The sequence below is a fragment of the Phoca vitulina genome, unplaced genomic scaffold (assembly GCF_004348235.1).
Source record: "Phoca vitulina isolate PV1807 unplaced genomic scaffold, GSC_HSeal_1.0 scaffold46, whole genome shotgun sequence".
Taxonomy (NCBI): domain Eukaryota; kingdom Metazoa; phylum Chordata; class Mammalia; order Carnivora; family Phocidae; genus Phoca; species Phoca vitulina.
Window position 1 is genome coordinate 4,072,734 of NW_022589749.1, and position 20,036 is coordinate 4,092,769.

A 20,036-nucleotide genomic window follows, 5' to 3' on the forward strand; every position below is an offset into this window, starting at 1 on the left:
AGTTTTAACATTTTGGAGTATGGCAACAATAAATTGACACTTTATCCCTAAAAAAGGAACAGGGTGATTTCTAAGTGACTGTAACTTGACCAACAAGTTGACATATTTTCTTCAGTTGTTGGTGTATCTTTGTAATAGAGGGTTTTATGTCATCTAAGGAATTGAGTTAAATTATGTAAATTATATATATATATATGTATTATATTTGATTTAATTTGATTTGAAGCAATCTCTGCATCCCGTGTGGGGCCCGAAATCACAGCCCCGAGATCGAGAGTTGCATGCTCCACTGACTGAGCCAGCCAGGCGCCCCTTACATATTTTAAACCTAAAGCTCCCTGCCCTCTTTCGGCACAGAACTGGTGCCATTTCATTTTCCAAGCGCAGCAGATCTCAGCTTCTAGTTGTGTTTGTGTGTAGATCGTGCCTTGCCAGTACATGCTGCAGACAATGAAGGACGAGCAGGTGTTCTACATTCAGTACTTGAAGTCCATGGCGTTTTCCGTGTACTGTCAGTGCCGGCGACCGCTGCCCACACAGATCCACATTAAGTCCCTCACGGGGTTCGGGCCTGCCGCCAGCATCGAGATGACCCTCAAGAACCCAGAGGTAGGTGGTCGTACGGCAGAAGCTGCCAGAAGAGTGCTTTTGTCCTAGAGTTGGCTGCTGGGGTGGCCTTCGGCCTTTGTTAATACTGGGAGGTTTCTCTGATCCTTAATTTAAAATAGAGGAGGTACTTCTCTAAACTTGTAAAATTTTTTGAGAAAAGAGGCAAGCAAACTCTCGGTGTTTTTGGATGTAGGACCTAAGGCAACAATATACTCATCACTTTTACTTACGGATGTTGGACTTTACTCTGTTTATTTTGTTTTTTTATTTTTTGAAGCTAATCTGCTATTCAGTCACGGACTTTCTTCCTTCCACCCTCTCTTCTCTCCTGGTGCGGCAGCTCTGCCTGTGTGCACTTGGCGGGGGCTCCTCATTTTCCCAGGCGCGTTTTTACAGGGCTTGCTTTCTCTTCCCATATCTCCGTGCTTCTGCTCTATGAATGAATGCTTTTTCTCTCCATGTTCTTAAACCTTACTTCCCACAAATATGTACCTCTAGAGGAATTTTAAAACACCAAACAAAAGTTGTATATTTTATTTTACTCGTCATTTTATCCTGAAGATAGATGAACAGGGCAGTGTTTAGAAGTTTCAAAGCTTTCAGAAATCAGTTCCCACAACTTTCCTTGCATGAAAGTTTACCTGTTAGTAAAAGCCAGCAAACACTTCTTCGCCGTATAAAAGAACTTAAAAACACCAAAACCTGCTGATTTTAGTTGGTAATGTAAGTTTTTCTGGGAAACACAATGAAATGCTTATCTCTTAGATAAATAAAAACTTAGAAGTGGGAAAAAATTAGGCATGTGGTTAATACCACATTTGTTGTCACTTGATCCAGAAGAAATGGCTCAGCCCACAACCCACATTTATTCTGCAGTTATGTACAGTTTCTGTCTTTGGCAGTTCAGGTTGGTTTATTCTTTGGAGTTTTAATTTTTTCACTTTTGTGAACAGTTCATCTATTTTCTCTGTTAGCTTTTTCTAGAATTAAAAAAAAAAATTATTTCTACTTGTTTCTTCTTTTGTCTCCAGAAATTGAGTTATTGCCTTTCTTTATAAACGTAGAACTTTTTAGTTCTTTACCTCTCGTGGTTATTCTGCAGTTCAGATGCAGTCATTGGTAAGAAGTTACCGCAATTTCAAATTATAACTGATAGTGTTCTGCATTTTCGTAGAGGGGAGCAAAGGCCGACTACCTGTATTAAGATGTCCTGAGGCATTATCTAAAAGTTTTAAAGTTTATAACATACTGGCAGAACATGGTCAATAGTTCCTGAGATAAATGGATGAATCTAGATGAAAATAAATGGCAAAAATAAGCCTTTTTTCCCCTTTTGCTTTGAAACAGGAAGAGAAAGAAATCATTTGACTTTATTAAAAACAAAATCAAATATTAGGAGTATTTCCTGAGGTTTATAAATTTTTACATGTATATGGTAATGGTTAATTGCTAAATGCTGCCGCTCCCCTCAGTCTGCAGCTAGAACAGGGCACTTTCATTCAGTAAATGCAGCCCGGTGTCTGCTGCGTGCCAGGCACTAGGGTAGGTGCTGAGGACGCAGTGGGGAGCGCGACAGCCAGGCCTCTGCATTCGGGAATTCCGAATCTCTACTGCGGCACAGTCTTATGCAAGCGCATTTTACATAAGAAGGAATGGATTTTAGTATTTACCGTGCAAGTATTAGAAGAAATCCTGTTGGCGGTGTCACTTTTGTTTTTCATAGAATATCCGGTATCTGAAAAGCAGTTTGGGAATAGTATTTTACTTTGTGATTTATCACAGGCTGTCTATTGCATCTAAGATACTTGACATTTAACCTTTTACTTTTTGCTAAACTTTTCAGGCGGTCTCACCTGGACTGTTTTGTTTTGTTTGAAAGCTTTATTGAGGCATAATTCGCATGTTATAACATTCACCCTTTTAAAAATTGCATAGTTCAGTGGTTTTTAGTTTGTTCACAGAATTGTACAACTATCACTGCTGTCTCATTTTAGAACATTTTGCCAACCTGGAAAGAAACGCCATACCTATTAGCAGCCACTCATTTCCCCTCCCCCAGCCCTTGATGGCCACTAGTCTACTTTCTGTCTCTATGGAGTTTCCTGTTTTGGACACTTCCTATAAATAGATCATACAATATGTAATCTTTTATGTCTGGCTTCTTTCATTTAGCATGTTTTCAAGGTCCATTCATGTCATAGCATGTATAGTATTTCTTTTTTTTTTTTTTGTCTTTTAACACCATCATTCTTTTTTTTTTTTAATTTTTTTATTGTTATGTTAATCCCCATACATTACATCATTAGTTTTAGATATAGTGTTCCATGATTCATTGTTTGTGCATAACACCCAGTGCTCCATGCAGAACGTGCCCTCCTCAATACCCATCACCAGGCTAACCCATCCTCCCACCCCCCTCCCCTCTAGAACCCTCAGTTTGTTTTTCAGAGTCCATCGTCTCTCATGGTTCTTCTCCTCCTCCGATTTCCCCCCCTTCATTCTTCCCCTCCTGCTACATTCTTCTTCTTCTTTTTTTCTTTCTTAACATCTATTGCATTATTTGTTTCAGAGGTACAGATCTGAGATTCAACAGTCTTTTACAATTCACAGCGCTTACCAGAGCACATACCCTCCCCAGTGTCCATCACCCAGTCACCCCATCCCCCCCACCCCCCCCCCACTCCAGCAACCCTCAGTTTGTTTCCTGAGATTAAGAATTCCTCATATCAGTGAGGTCATATGATACATGTCTTTGCATGTATAGTATTTCTTTTTATGGTTAAATGATACTCCATTGGATGGGTATATACCACATTTTGTTTACTCGTTCTTTAGTGGATGGACATTTGGGTTTTTCCACTTTTTAGCTATTGTGAGTAATACTGTTTTGAACATTTGTGCACAAGTGTTTATGTTTAAAATGGTTTCCGTTCTCTTGGTAAATACCTAGGAGTAGACTTTCCAGGTATAGGGAAAATGAATGGGTCGATGATAAGGTTAGCTTTGAAAGTTCGAGCACATTATTGAATATTTCTAGCCCTGTATTTTGTATCCCTAAAATGAAGGAATTGGATTAGACTCTTGCTCAGGTCTTTATTTTAGCTTTAAAATTCTGTAATTTCGTTATTACTATTTTTATGCCATAAATCAATGTATGCTACATGTACATTTGTATGTATGAATATGTATTCATTCAGGGATCAGCAACTATGTGGGCTCAATCCAGCCTGCTACAGCCTGTATTGGTATGACCTGGATAAGAATGATTATTACATTTTTAAAAAGAGAAGAATACTCAGAAGAAGAGAGACCCATAAAGCCTAAAATATTTACTGTCTGTCCTTTATGGAAGTGTGCTGACCCCTGCTGTAGGCTATTAAATATTGAAATGTGTATAATAGCTGTAAAAAAAAAATGGTGACAACTAAACTTTGTCACAGTTGGTTTAAAATATTTGTCTTAACTGGTAACAGCTAATGCTTTGATTTCTTAAATCACACACACACACTGAAGTATAAATACATACTGAAAAGTACCCAATCATAAGTATACCACTTGATGAATTTTCACTGAACACATCATGTAACAAGCACAAGAAACAAAACCTAAGAAGCATCGAGAAACATCTTTCATGTCCCTTCTAGTCATTCTATCGGTAATCAGTGTTCTGACTTAACAGAAACATATCTTGCCTGTTTTTGACTTTCATGTAAATTGAGTCATATAATTGGTATTTTCTGTGTCTGGCTTCTTTTCTCCAGTGTCTAGATTCATCTGTTCTGTTGCAGGTAGTGGTGGTTTTACATGTCTTCGCTGTTTAATATTCTGATTGTATAACTATAACACAGTTTATCTTCCATTTTACTGGTGGTGGGCATTTAAGGTTATTTTTTAATTGGAGCTGTTAGGATTAAAACTGTTGTGAACAGTCTTACACCTGCCCTTTGGTAAACATGTATGTCCATTGGATTGGGTCACAGGGTATGTATATGTTTGGCTTTAGCAGAGATTGTCACTTTCCCAAAGAGATTGCATCACCAGCAGTGCATGAAAGTTCTAGTTGCTCCACATTCTCACTGATACTTGGTGTTTTCTTTTTTATTTGACATTCTGGTGGGTATGTAGTAGTATCTCATTGTGGTTTTAATTTCTGCTTTCCTGATGACTAACGAAGTGGGGCCAGTTTACTTTCTAAAATAGTAATTTCCTTTTAATAAGGAAACATTGGCTTGATTGGGGTTCCCTAGCTGATGTCACTTAAACAATCTTTTTGTTTTCTGTCTTATCACTTACTATTTATGTATGTAATACTTCTGGGGGGCAGTCTGTTGTCATTACTCCCTATTGGTTTCAAGTGCTAATTGGGGTTTTGTTGTAAACATTGAGTTGGGTGGCTTTGTGTTGATACTGACTTTTATTTTGATTTCAGCGACCCAGCCCAATCCAGCTTTATTCCCCTCCTTTTATATTGGCCCCAATCAAAGACAAGCAGACGGAGCTGGGAGAGACATTTGGGGAGGCGAGCCAGAAATACAACGTGCTCTTTGTGGGCTACTGTCTGTCTCATGACCAGCGCTGGCTTTTGGCTTCCTGCACTGACCTCCATGGGGAATTATTAGAAACTTGTATTGTAAATATTGCTTTACCAAACAGGTGAGGAGCCTTGGTGTTTATGCCGCATATAAATTGATGCTGTGCCTTTCCTCAGATATGAGTCATTCTGATTTTCCTGTCTAAATGCAGTGGGTGCTGTGTGGGTGGGCTTTTTGGAATTTTCTGGGTTTTGTCTTGCTAAGTGATAACTTTGACTCATTTGGGGACCCCTTGCTCACTTCTTTCTTTTTTAGATCACGGAGGAGTAAAGTATCTGCACGTAAAATTGGACTACAGAAGTTATGGGAGTGGTGCATAGGTATTGTCCAAATGACATCTCTACCCTGGAGAGTTGTAATCGGCCGACTTGGGCGGCTTGGCCATGGGGAGCTTAAAGGTGAGAGATTCTTGAAGCAATCAGTACAGGAAACAAAGGAAAAAAGGGTTAAGCTAATGTCCCTAACTGAGCTGAGGGAGAAAATTATAAAGTTAGTAGTAAGAATAAAGCAGATTTATATTTTCTGATTCTTTTAAATGTAGTTTTAAGTGCAGTTTTTAAACTTCTCATTATCAACAAAACTGTTTACCAAAGAAAATCTTAAATACTGAACCCCAATATATAAGACAGGAAAAAGAATGTTTTATTAATATAAAAGTGATAGTAAATTAGAACTTCTAACGTTTATTTATGTACTGAGTCAGTGAGATCAAGTCAGTTTTAACACGAAAATTTAAATGAGAGATTATGGATGATAGTAGAAGTCATATAAGAATAGACTTCTGTTTCTTTATTTTTGGTGATTGATGTCGTGATGTAGTTTGTATTTATTTTGTGTTGGTGGCACAAGGGCAAGATAATCCTGATTTATAAGGACAAGTAGTTGTAAGTTGGAATGGTCTTTATTCACATTGCCACTGTCTGATAGACTTCAGTCTGGACTCTTAAGAGAGCAGACTTTTTAAGTTGAATCCCCAAATCTACCTACCAACTGCTAATATTTCCCGTCATAAATATAACAGTCACAAAGCACTAAAAGTAACGAACAGCCCAGCTGACCACTGGCAGCGCGTTGCCTGGCTTTGCGCCAAGCTCGTTTGCTCTCTTACTATAGCCACTTTACCTGAGCAGTGTGAATAGTTCTAGATTGTTTTTTTTAAAGCCTTATGAATCAATGACACGTTTATAAAAAGTTCAGTATGTACGTATAGATGGGAGGGTTTTTTTTTGTTTTTTTCCCTAAGGTCTACACAAAAGCAAAGCATATGTCACAAATTAGCTTGGTGGTTTTGTGCATTCAAGTGTATTAGAGCAGAGTCAGCAAACTGTCTATGTAAAGGGCCAGGTAATACTTTCAGCTCTGCAGGCCAGCTTTGTCACTGTTGCAGCCTCTCAACTCTGCCATTGTAAAGTCAAAGCAGCCACAGACAACACCTAAGTGAATGCATTGGGCTCTGTTCCAATAAAACTTTATTTACAGACACAAGCGGTGAGCAGGATTTGGCCTGCAGACCATAGTTTGCGGAACCCTTGCATTAGAGTGCATGTGTTGTTTCTTTGCATGAAATTTATATCAGGTGTTCGTGGAACCTCTGAAATAAAACCCCTGATAAAGATACAGCCTACATTGTAGCAAGTGCTCGAGTAAGTTAACACGTATTATGTTACATAAGTATTGAATACAGGTGTTTGCTTAGGAATCTGTTGTGTGCAAAAAATTTTTTTACTAATTAAATAAAAAATATTACCCTTTTCATTTATAAGTATGATATTCTTTAAAAATGAATCTTGTATTGGTAGCCTGGAGGTCTGATGCATTGGGGGATTCATCATTTCATTTCTGTCAGAATCCCTATCCCATCTCTTGGTATGCCTTATAGTCACTCTTATCTCTTAAAGGGTTTGAGCTGCTTTTAACCCTTGGGAAAAGTTAGAATATAATAGAAAAGAAGAAGAGAGGATAAAAATGTAGCCTACTAGTCTAGTCACTTGGTGTTTCGGACAATTATTAAGGCCATTGCCTTCCCGTGCGTGTGTGTGTGTGTGTGTGTGTGTGTTAGCAGGGGCACACTCTTCTTATCTCTTAGGGGAAAGGAATAGAAGTGTGACTGATCCCATCAAAAGGTTGAGAGACAATGTACTTTCAAGGGACAGAGACACCGAGAAGAGCCTAGTGTACGGGAGGTCAGTTTACCGATCATTTCTTTCCTTTGGGGACCTGAGGTCTGCGCCACGTTGCATTTCTGTGGGACAGTATCACGTGTGAGCCTACAGATTTCAGAGTCGACTGTGTGAATTTTTGTTTTTTATTACCAGAGTATTTGTGATAAAATACAGATACTGCTTTTCCTTTCTTAGATGGTTTTAAATACAAAACTCATGCCTGTTTGATTTTTCTGTGGCTTTAAAAATACATTCTTCATGTCTTTTATTTCACTTTTATTTCAGCCATTTCAGTTTAAGGTTCTTTAGGAATATGAAATAAGAAACATTTGTTCCTTTCACCTCTTTAAGGGGAGAACAGTGTGTTTGAAAAAACTATGTGAAGGTGGTGGTGGGGTGGCCTTTCCTCAGTGGGACGGTGGGGCGGGACATGGGTAGTGTGTGCTGCCGCAGGGGCATGGCGTGTTCCGTGTGTGCTGGAGGTCAGAGAGAAGACTAAGTACTTTTCCACTGCCAGAGTAACGTAACCCTCTACTGTTCTCTGAGTACACATAGTGCCTTTATGTGGAGGCAATAAACAAATATCAGAAAATTTGTGCCAGCGTTTTAATCTGGAACAATTAGTGTGACATCATTTGGAGCATTTCACTCACACCCATTGTTTATCGGCTCTCTTGGGCCTTCTGAGAAGGGTTCCCCTTATTTCTGCACTGCCTTTCATGGAAACAACCAACCTACAACAGTAAATAGAACTGAGGTTTGCCTCCAACTGTGCATTCTTCTAAAGAAAAGTGCTGATGGGGGCGGGGGGTGGAGGGGCAGTGAAAGAACCAGACCTGGAGAAAGAGGAGGAGAAGAAAGGATAGAACAGATTGGCCTCATCATCAAAAAAGCATTTGAAGCGCCTGAATCTATGTGGGTCTGTGCTGGACTCTCCCAGCTCATTTCAGACATGATTTCAGTTGACAGAATAGTAGGCCTTTGTTTCTTTGTTAATGAAGTGTAAGAGAGGTCAAGTAACATTTTCTTTGTAGCAAGAAAGGGAACCTGTGTAAAGCCTTATTCCCTTTAGGGTCAATCCTGGAAATTCAATTACCAGGCAAATCTGGTAAAACGCTTAAACCTCCTATCAGTATGAATTTCTAAAGACTGTGTATGACTGTGATATTTGATTTCAGATTGGAGTATCCTCCTTGGAGAATGTTCACTACAGACAATCAGCAAACGGCTCAAGGACGTGTGCCGGATGTGTGGGATCTCTGCCGCAGACTCTCCTTCAATCCTTAGTGCCTGCCTGGTTGCCATGGAGCCCCAGGGGTCCTTCGTAGTGATGCCAGGTAAATCTCTGCTTGTCAGTTTCATTAGTGAGCTGTCACATCAGTTCAGCTCACTCAAACTTAAGTCTACAGACAAGTGTAGAATAGATCTTCATTACCTTTGTGAGAGAAGATTGTACTTAGGGTTCAAAAATGGAAATTTGGTCTCTTCCAAGGGGAGGGGTTTGTGATTTTGTTATCTTTGTTGACCATCATTTGGAAGAGAGCCTAAGACTGAGAGCTCTTAGAGTCATGGCCAGTTACTGTGACCCCAATTGTTGTTAGTGTATGAGGATCACCCTCCAGAAACCCCTAAAGGGGACACTACTGTTGTGATACATATTTGAATATCCTTTTGAAGACAGATATTTGACAATCTCTAAGCAGCCTCGAGAGGATATTTGAGTCTTTCTGATGTGGTTGAGGATGAATGGTGAGACAAATAGAGAGGTAAAGTAGTTAGTGCAGTATCTGGCCCGGAGTAAGTGCTCAGTAAATGGGAGTGCTAGTGTGTGGATAGCCAAAAGATTGTGGCCACAGAATTTTTTAAAAATTAGCAGCTAAGCTATTTTGTAATTTTATAACTAAGCAATTTTCTTTTTTCTTTTTTTCTTTTTTCTCTCTTAACAGCTTTATTGAAATATAATTTACATGTCTTACAATTCATCAATGTAAATGTACAGCTCAATTATTTTTAGTAAATTTATATAGTTGTACAGCTATCACCACAATCCATTTTTTCAAAATTTTTTTATTGTTATGTTAATCCCCATACATTACATCATTAGTTTTAGATGTAGTGTTCCATGATTCATTGTTTGTGCATAACACCCAGTGCTCCATGCAGAACGTGCCCTCCTCAATACCCATCACCAGGCTAACCCATCCTCCCACCCCCCTCCCCTCTAGAACCCTCAGTTTGTTTTTCAGAGTCCATCATCTCTCATGGTTCTTCTCCCCCTCCGATTTCCCCCCCTTCATTCTTCCCCTCCTGCTACATTCTTCTTCTTTTTTTCTTTCTTAACATATATTGCATTATTTGTTTCAGAGGTACAGATCTGAGATTCAACAGTCTTGCACAATTCACAGCAATAACTAAGCAATTTTCTAATTTTCTACCTTTTTTAGCCTGCTTTTATCCTTCAGGTATGTCTCTGATCAAATGGGACATCCTGTCCACTTACTCCCTATAAAAATCAGTAGTGATGCGTGAGAATGAGCTTATTCATCATCAGTCCAGTGAGAAGCAGATGTCCTGTGTTGGCCTCTAATATTAGACCCTAGGTTAATTGTTGCCTGCACCATTTGGACATATTTCAAAACTTCTTTGTTATCTGTCCTCTTCATGGTATGGGGATAATAGTTGTACCTCGAGGTAGCTGTAGATGACTGAATAAGATGATGTCAGTGAATACAGAGTTTAGCACAGAATCTGGCATGTAGTAAGCACTCAATAAATGCTAGTTATCATAGTTATTAGTTGAATGATACCATTTCTACAGAATTGTATCATTTAGAATAGTCCTTTATAAATTGTGAGCAACCACAGGAAGAAAGTGGGAGATTTATTTTTAGAAATGCTTCTTATATAAGTAATTAAAACATATTTGGTGGGCACAGTCCAGTTTTATCTTAACCTTTCCCATATGACATGAGGCCTGGGTTTTCATAGCTGTATGCTCTGAGTCTTGTTTTTTTGAAGATAAACACAGGTGGAACTTTAAATGTGTATCCAGTTGTGGCACACTCTTGTCTCTCTAGCTCAGGTCCTCCTAAAACTTCATTTCGGGAGTTGTTTACTGATGCACAGAAGGAAACTGATACAGTTCTTTCTTTTTCTTTCTTTTTTTTTTTTTAAAGATGCCGTCACAATGGGTTCTGTTTTTGGCCGAAGTACCGCTCTGAACATGCAGTCATCTCAGCTGAACACCCCTCAAGATGCTTCCTGTACACACATCTTGGTGTTCCCAACATCGTCAACCATCCAGGTGGCTCCAGCCAACTATCCCAATGAAGATGGGTTTAGCCCCAACAATGGTGAGTGTGGGAGGCCATGTAAGGATAGAGCTCAAATTCTCTAGCAAGACGCAGAGCTCAAGTATTGGAGTCAGTGGGCTGCTGCATGTGTTACAATAAACAACATATAAAATATGAAGAGAGGATTGAAGGTCGGAGAATCTGTTTGGTTTTGAAGGTTCATGGACACTATTACCAAGACCAAATAAGTATTTTCCTCTCTTGTGTAATTAATTTTCTACTGTTGTTCCCCAAAAGCAAAAAAATACCTGGTTGGTAGTGTCTGGCACATGGGGGCTGCTCTTTCAGTAAACAGTTGCTGATCTGATTTGAAATGTATGCAGATTCCCAGGCAGTGTGAAGTAGCTCCTGTCTTTAGCTGATCATTGGGAATCTAATTTGCTTCAAAACAACTCCTTATTTGATTATTCTTAATAAATTTTTTTGGTTTGGTTATCTCTTAAGGCATTTGTTAAGTAAAGTAGTGATGACTTACAAACTAAAATGCCCAGTATTATGTAGCCATTTGCATTGTTTTTTGAAGATTTTTTAATAGCTACCCGCATTTACTCCTGTTAGAGGGGGAGGGTAAAAGGATACTAAATTTTATAGATAGTGTGATCATAATGGAGTAACGATATGAGAAAAAGAATTGTAGCAAAACGTTCACAGTACTTGTATTCTGGGTGATAGTGTTCCCTTTTTATACTTTTCTTTCCAAATTTTCTGCTATGTGTGTACCTTACTTCTATAATGTGGGAGAAGATTTCTTAATGAAAACATCATGCTTTGATCTGCTTTTGGAATAGGCCTCCAGTTTCAGGGCAAGTTCACACCTATTAACATGTATTAATTCAGCCTCCAGGATTTTAGATGCTAATTGGATGCATAGATGGAGTCTGCTGTTTTCTAGGATGGTGTCAGTTTTAACTTTGTTTAATAATTAAACTGCTTCTTTAGCTGTTTCACCATCTTTTTATGTGCCTTCGGAAGCCATACAGAGTGTGGAGTTCTGTTTTATGTTCTTTATTTCTCCAGTCTGTTAATACTTCACATTAGAAGATCACTGAAGAGAATACAAAATGCAAAAACAATTTTCAGCGCCTTGCACCAGGAGACACACGTTCATAAATCTACTAAGTTGTTAACAGCATGTGCTTGTAATAGTCATGGGCCAACAAAACAGAATATTGTTTAAGTTGTGGATATGGATTGTTTTTTAAATTTTTGTGCTTTTTCTCCCTTCTTTCTAGATGACATGTTTGTTGACCTTCCATTCCCAGATGATATGGACAATGACATTGGCATATTAATGACTGGGAACCTCCATTCCTCTCCCAACTCCTCCCCAGTTCCTTCCCCAGGCTCTCCTTCTGGAATTGGTGTGGGCTCTCACTTCCAGCACAGTCGGGTAAGGATGATTTCAAGTATGTTAAAACAACCTTGGCCTTCAGGGAAAATAATCCTCTGGAAGGGTGATGGCCCCTTTACTTCATGCACTGTTCTTGATGGTCTTGGTCCCTGGTACAAGAGAAATCAGTGTGGAAGAGTGACTCTGTAGTTGTTCTGTTTTGATTGAAGGCACGAATTAGAAAGAAATGGATTATTATTCCTGAAAATGTTCCTGATGAATATGTTTTATCAGAAGAATAGTCCTATTGTAGCAGGAAGGCTTTTTTGCAATGATTGTTTTCTCCGCAAAATTTATTTTTGGTTGCTTGCTGCTTCCCGGTTATTTATTTTTTATTTTTTTGCCAAAATAGTGGCTTTTCAGAGGCTAGTTCGACAGCCCTACTTACTTAACATGTAAAGTGACTGTCTTAATTGAAGAACACATTGTTGATGGTTGATTATTCTGAAATGAGCTTTACTCTTCTTGTTTCATGTCATGGTGCCTTGATTTATATATAGTTCCAGTCTTTTCTGTAGCCAGGTTTTGAAATGGCAAGGACCCACAAAAGGTTGATTTTGGAGAAGTGTCCAGGTTGATGCCCCAGTATTAAGGCGAAACATCAGAGCTGACAACTAGTTTCATCTTTAAATATCCCAAGGATATTGGAGGTGGATTAACAGGATCGAAGAGTTAAAGGTTCTGCTGTAACCTCTGTTAACTTTGTTTAAAAGCTAGATGATTCATGCCTTATCACTCTTTTGTACCTTTTATATAAAATATTGCAAGATTGAGGTTTAAGACATAGAAAAATGGCTCCGTCTACTATGTTCAACTGGGCAAGCATAAACAACTCTGCTCACCCTCATTTAAAGACAGAGCTGTAGTAAGAGGACTTAGATTTCTGTCCTCGGGACTCTCGTTGCCAGCCTGGAGTTCATTGAGGGCCAGGCAAGAGAAGGAAGATTTAAAATGTTAGTCACAGAGCAGATAAAACCAGGGAAGAGCGACTCAGTAGACTTACCCTCATGTAACTGCCTGTCCCCCAGTCCTCCTTCCTAGAAGGAAGAGCTCGTTAAGTGTCTTTATTTCCTCCATAATCATTTGCCAGTTAATGACAGTTTATTGCTTCTTTGGAGATTGTTGTGATAGGAACCAAGATCACAGATTTTACGTTAGGTAGTTTTAATTTTGGATTAAAGTGAATTCTAGAGGCAGATAGCATAGCAATTAAGAATGCATGCCCTGGAGTTTGATAGATGTAGCTCAGAGTTAACAGCTGCACGGCTTCTAGCTTGGTGACCTTGACCAAGCTTGCTTGATCTTTCTCAGCCTCATTTACCTTATCTGTGAAATGGAAATAATAGCAACCACCTTTCAGTGCCCATGGTTGCACTTTAGCTTATCCAGGAACAAAGAATTGGTCTTTGAAGTGTCATGTGAGTTTTGTAAGAAACAGAGCTTTGCTGTACTTTCCGCCTTTGTCAGAGCCTCAAGCCCTGAAGTCTGAGATTGAATGTCAGAGTTTAAACAGCACTGTTCTGAAGCTGGTCAGGTGGCCCTTTTCCATCCTGAGCACCTGCAGCCAGGTGACCCCTGAGAGGCTTTCAGTAGTTCCTCTTTCTGAAGCATTAAAGATTCTTTGATATCCAGTTAAGGCATTACAGCAGGGGAAAGAACTTGTTCAGGGTGGCAGTAAGTTTTTATTTTTTAACCAACTCAGAATTAATACAACTTGATGTGATAGTTGAGGATTAATTTTTTCCTTCAAACAGAAGGCCTTTGAAAACAAATGATGACTTCTTATTGCTTGCATAAAAGGTACATTTGCAGCTCTTGGAGCCAGCTAAAAGAACCAAAGATGAGAAAAGTATCAATTGCCGAAACACACAGTAAGGCTCTCACAGGGATCTTGTATTAAGGAGTTTGCTGAAAATTAAAACAAGGCCCCTTCATGAGCAGATCTTACACTGCTGGGAGGTCAGGGACACTGTTGTCACACAAAGGAGTGGTGCAGTATTACGTTTTCCTAACATCCATGTTGTTGACAGTAGACGGTTAGGTGCGCTCGTGTATTTTGGTTGATGGCTGGTGAAAGAGCACCTAGGTGTGGGGGTGCCTTCAGCTGCCAGAGGCCATTCTTTCCACCTTTAGTTTGACACCTAATGCCTCGGAACACGTCTTACATTTAACAGGAAAAACCCAGAGCAAAAAAATCTGTATTTGCTTGACGGATGAAGTTAGTTTTGCTGGTACCTTCTGCCTGGGCCATATTTCTCATCAGATGTCTGTGCATGCAGCAAAGACCGTGCCTCCCCCTGTTGACCTTTCTCAGTCACCTGGCGTTTTTGTGCAAAAAGCTGCCAGAAGGGGGTCCACAGTGTGCAGAGTGACTTGGTAAAAAGTTGATGTGCAAAGCTTTATTTGAAGTGAATAACGCTGATCATGCTCTTGGAATTTTGTTTTTCAGAGTCAGGGTGAGCGTCTTCTCTCTAGAGAGGCACCTGAGGAGCTGAAGCAGCAGCCTCTGGCCCTCGGGTATTTTGTGTCAACTGCCAAAGCGGAGAATCTCCCCCAGTGGTTTTGGTCATCGTGTCCCCAGGCTCAGAATCAGTGCCCCCTCTTCCTAAAGGTTGGTTTGATGTCATATTTGAAGTTTGGGGGAGGAGGGACTTATGCTTAAATTCAGGTGTGGTTAGAAACTTGTGTCTCAGTCACCATGTCTTACTGTTTTCCCTGTTTCTTTCACATCTTCTTATACTCTGAGGGTATTTTAATTATAGTTGGGGTGGGGGGGAGTAGAATGCAGGAGAGGAACCCAAAACTGTGACACAAAGGAAGCAATCAAGCACATTAACCCAAGGTGGAGACTTTGTGGGGCCCACAGGCCACGTGTCAGGTGGACATGTGGTTGTGTGTCAGTCCATGCTGCATTGCCATCAGTGAAGGTAAGCTGGGGCGGAGGTGATCGGAATTGGCTGATCTCTTCCTCCCCTGCCATAGGCTCCAGCTTTCTTCGTTAGAGTAGGGCAGAAGGCAGCTGAATTTACATTGACACATGCTCCTTCCTGTGTAGGTCTTGGAACCCTTTCATCCAACTTAAGGGTTAAAACAAAAGATCTCCCACTTCCAGTTTGGATGAAAGAACCAGGAATGAAATCCATGTCTCACCCACAGATTGGCGAGAAGCCAGAAGTTTGACAACATGCTCTGTTGGCAGGGCTGTGGGGAGAGGGCCCTGGCGCCAGTAGGAGAGCCAGGTGACACAACCCCACACGCTTCCCTTTAGGTGCAGCAATTCCACCTCTGGAAGTCTGTTCAGAAGAAGCTGGCAACACCAAAAAATGAAAAATGTAAAAGATTGAAACACGCAAACTGTCCACCAGTAAGGAACTGGTTGAATAAACTAGTACCTCCGTTCAGTGGAGTGTTAGTTATCCACAACAAAGTCAGGATTGTTGTTCTGTGGAGTGTAGATTACCTTGTAGTAATTGTGATAAGATGCGTGCATGCACACACCTGCTTGTGTTTTCAAAAAGAAACAATGGGAGGTTAAACCAAAAACAATTGAAGCCATTTTCTTTAATGGCTATGACATATTATGATGAAACCAGGAAGTTATATAAAAATCCATGTCATCTTTATTTCAAATTAGACTTGTCAGGATGAACCTAGATTTATTTTTCCCTCTTAAGAAAGGTATACACGTTTTTTAGTTCAGTCTACTGAAAAAGCTTAGACAGCTTCGTATCCATAGAGCAGCTCTCTTGCTGCAGTTGTGGTTCTGAAATACCACTTATCGTTTGAAAGAACCAGAGTTCCTTTGAAGAAATGACTGATTGTAGGTCTGAAGTAAGAGATACTCAAGATGAACCTATGATACGTTGTCACACCGGAAAGCAAGGAAGTTGCGTAAGATAATTGAGTTACTTCAAAGGACCCAGGAGCCTACTGGAGGGTTCCCATTGCCCAGTGATGAGACAGTTTGAACATAAAAAAGGACAGTGGTAGCAGGAGACTAAAACAAATACATGGGTTCATAATTGTGCTGAAAACCAGAACATTTTCTCAGTCGCCTTTTGAAGCTACTAGAGCAACAATTCATTAATCTGAAAACTAAAAAATAGAGAAGCATATATATTAACTCTCCTTCACATACTATATTTCTCAGTTATTGAATAAAGTAAACTATGTTAAAGCCATTAGGTGAAAACTTGGTGGGGAACGTTATAATGAATGGAGCATGCTGGTTAACTCTTAAATGCAGTGGGGCAGCGGACGTTAGCTGCCTTCTGATGTGGTGCAGTGAGAAGGACATAGCACCAGTTATGAAGTGTTCTTGCACCCTGTTTGCCTCCCTCCCCAGGAGGAATCCGAACCTAATTGAGCCTCTAGATCTAGCAGCTTATGGGAAGTCAGGGTCGAAGAACAGGTTAAACCACCACCACAAGGGGACAGTCAGCCATATCCAGACCCTGGGGCCTTCTAGAGATCAAGACCTGAAGAGGCACGTTATCGAATCACTTGCAGTGCATTTGTATTTGCTGCAAAGCTAGCTTTTTTCCAACTCTAGGATATGGAGTTATTTGGGATCACATTGGGGTTACTGTGAGCCTAAAATTCAGGCTTCTAGAAGCTGTGGCTTCCTCTAAGGACTCCAGGGGGCCTCTGCAGCAGATGTGGGTCTGCCTTTTTCCTGCCCAGGAAGGTAACTGTCTTTGTTCTTTTGCCAGGCTTCGCTGCATCACCACATTTCTGTAGCACAGACGGACGAACTTCTCCCTGCCAGGAATTCTCAGCGGGTCCCACATCCTCTTGACTCCAAAACCACATCTGATGTTTTAAGGTAGATACAGACGTGGGCAACGTAGCTGTACAGTTTGCAATAATCTTCCTTCAGTTTTGTCTTTCCAAGGTGTTTAATTAAAATGTGGAAAGGGCGCTACTTTTTGTGCGGGGAGCACTGTCTGATCAGCCAGTGAGAGCGACAGCCCCCCGTGTGAGCACCGGACAGAGAGGGTAGTATACTTGGTTAAATTAGATATGTGCGAGTACAGTTGCCCTTGCTTCCTATTTAAAGGAGGCATTTTATGGTGATGAAAATCTATCAGAATTACGGGGTGAGTGGTTAGAGGACAGAGCCTGGAACCTAAAGCACTTGGCTTTGAAAGCATCTTTTTTACTCCCCCTGACATAGATTATATAAATAAAATTAACCAGAACATAAATTCCGTAGTTGGGAAATTTCTCCGAGAAGTGTGCACTAATTCTCTTGCACTTTAGCAGGCCATAAACATTCTTCATGTACCTTGAGGAAGTAGGCAAGCTTTTTCTAATGCTTGGTAGCTCTTAAATGATTTGGAAACTATAGTTAGGCAAGAACCCAATCAACATGATTTTGGCTTTCAGGGTCTCTAGTGCAGCACTGTCCAAGAGAAATATAATGGGAGCCACATATCTAATTAAATTTTTTTAGTAGCAATATTAAAATAGTAAAATAAGTTGGTGAAGTTAATTTTAATAATAAATATCAGTTGTATCAAAAATATATCAGAATGATATCAAGTATATGAAAAACAGTATCATTTCAATAGTTAATATAAAAATATCCATGAGCTATTTCACATGCTTTTTTTTTTTTTACTATGAATTCCTTGAAACCCGGTGCCTGTTTCATACAGACAACACATGGGACGCCACTTGCAGCCAGTAGTGCTGGGCTAGGTGAAGCGGGTGCATGGGGAAAAGTACCGCAGGGAGATATGGGACAAGGGCAAGAATGACCCAGCCCCCCCCCCCCCCCCGACATCTGGAATGTTCAGATGTAGAGTCAGCCTCCCCTGTGCCTCGCCTTGTGCCCCTGACCTGTGTCTTCTCTCTGGCAGGTTTGTTCTGGAGCAGTACAACGCTCTGTCCTGGCTCACGTGCAATCCGGCCACCCAGGACCGTACCTCCTGCCTTCCCGTCCACTTTGTGGTGCTCACTCAGTTGTACAATGCCATCATGAATATACTTTAATTGGAAAAGCACTTGTTCTCTCTGGCTCAGTTCCTCCTCCCTGCAACCTCAGTCCAAGGAACCTGCTACACTCTGCAAATGCCCCACATCCTCTTCTTGAGACCACTCTCCACAGTCCTGCACTGTGATTACTCCTCAGCAGGCACATGTCATTTCTGCAGTGTTCATTACCAGAGGGATTCACTGACACTTCTCTCATGGACCTGGAAACTTCCAATAAGCAGTGACTTTTAGCCAGTGTTACGGTGTGTGCAGCCCCAAACCACTGGTCCACAGGAAGTTTTTTATTGTTGGTTTTTAAGAGGGAAACAGAAGAGACAGTATCCTTTTGCACAAGAGTCTGTGTTTCCAGTCTCTGTTTAAAAACAAGGGCAGTTTAGCCCTTTTGGATGAAATCCTCTAGTTATTGGTGTATGGCCTGTGGGTTACCCGAACTCCATAATCTGGGACTTTTTAAAAATAAGAACCAGCTCAAGTATATGACTTCATAACGGGGTTTCTGTCTCCCTAGTGCTCCCATCTAGATTGGCATGAATGCTTTGGTTGACTTCATACCTGTGTGTAGATACAAAAGGTCTGGAGACATCTTCCTTTTGTTTATTTATTTTAAGTTGTTTTGTCATGTGTTTTTGTGACTTTCTTTTGATTTTTTTTTTTAATTCATGAGGACCAGGTACTGTAGCTGAAACCCAACTCAGACCCACCATAGGATTCTTTGACTACATACCTCTGTCCTAGAAGCTGGACAAGGAGTGAAAACAGATTGGGGAGATATGCCTAAAAAGTAATACATTCAAAACCACCCAGCAGTAGGCTTTATTATTAAGAACAAACTGGGTAAACATTCTGCCATGTTTCTTATTAAAAGTGGCCAGCGTTTCATGAAGGATAACATTTTTATACAGAAGGCAGGCAGTCAAGCTCAACCCAGAGCCATGGAGGCAAGGACCTTCATTAGTTTTATATAGTCACAACGGAAATATATTTTCTAGTGAATTCTTACTGAAAGCCAGGTCTCTCCTCTCATTAGATCAAAAGGGACTCATGTACATATCATCATTGAAAGTGTTTGCTCATAAAATCAGTTATAAATATGGTGACTTTTTTCTGGACCATAGGAATATTATTTCAAAGAAATATTACAACTTAACCATTAAATTAGTACTTGAAGTTGAGCCTTTGTGGTGGGACTTTTTTTAAAAAAAAAATAATGCCTTTTTAAAGCATTAATGGCTAATTGAAGTATTTTATGACTCCTCATTCCAGGCCCAAGAGGGTTGTCTTTAAGACCCCGTTTCTGACCCTGACGTCACAGCACGTTTCTGTCTTGAGGGCAGTGGGCGTGGGCTTGCCTCCCGCAAGCCACTTTGGTCAGGCTGTTGAGCTCTAGTCATCTGTGGAGAGAATCATGCAGATTTTAAAGTTCTTCCAAGAGACTTCCATATCCTGGTTATTAACAAAAAAACAAAAAAACAAAAAAAAAAGGAAAAATGTAATAACTGATATGATTTTGTAAAAGTATTTTTCTTGAAATAATCTAACGTTTAAAACATTATATTAAAAAAAAAGTTGTGTGGTGGGAATATGTAAGCAGAGAAATAACTTGTAAATGGATAATTTTATTCTCTGTACCACCAATTGAGGGGGGGGGTGACTTTCGCAATGTATAGGTTAAAAAAAAATCTGATATATCAAACCATTTGTATCTAATGTGTACAGTGTAAAATTGACTTTAAAAATATTGCAGTGCTATTTTTTCTTAATCAGAAAGGAAAAATTCTCAAGGCCTTTTGAAGAGCATAAGATGATGAAGATTGTAAACTTGTATAAAATTATCTTGGTGAGAAGACAAATTGTAAAGTAGATATTTGTAATCTTTTACCACTTTGGGGTTGCTTTTTTTCCCAGAATTCATCAGAACTTTGAATTTTTT

The 20,036-nt window shown here is 40.0% G+C and overlaps 1 protein-coding gene across 2 annotated transcripts in view; it reads left to right on the forward strand.

Annotated features, from left to right (window-relative positions):
- MED13L (mediator complex subunit 13L) overlaps positions 1 to 19,753 on the forward strand; it is a 307,633-nt gene extending 287,880 nt beyond the window's left edge. For both annotated transcript variants that reach the window (XM_032431544.1, XM_032431545.1), the window contains exons 23-31: positions 421 to 609; positions 5,039 to 5,262; positions 5,457 to 5,599; positions 8,542 to 8,700; positions 10,540 to 10,716; positions 11,949 to 12,106; positions 14,556 to 14,717; positions 16,819 to 16,931; positions 17,971 to 19,753. In XM_032431544.1, the coding sequence (XP_032287435.1) occupies positions 421 to 609; positions 5,039 to 5,262; positions 5,457 to 5,599; positions 8,542 to 8,700; positions 10,540 to 10,716; positions 11,949 to 12,106; positions 14,556 to 14,717; positions 16,819 to 16,931; positions 17,971 to 18,103 (1,458 nt within the window). In that variant the 3' untranslated portion in view covers positions 18,104 to 19,753. The remainder of the gene's footprint in view (positions 1 to 420; positions 610 to 5,038; positions 5,263 to 5,456; positions 5,600 to 8,541; positions 8,701 to 10,539; positions 10,717 to 11,948; positions 12,107 to 14,555; positions 14,718 to 16,818; positions 16,932 to 17,970) is intronic.
- Positions 19,754 to 20,036: the final 283 nt, after the last annotated feature.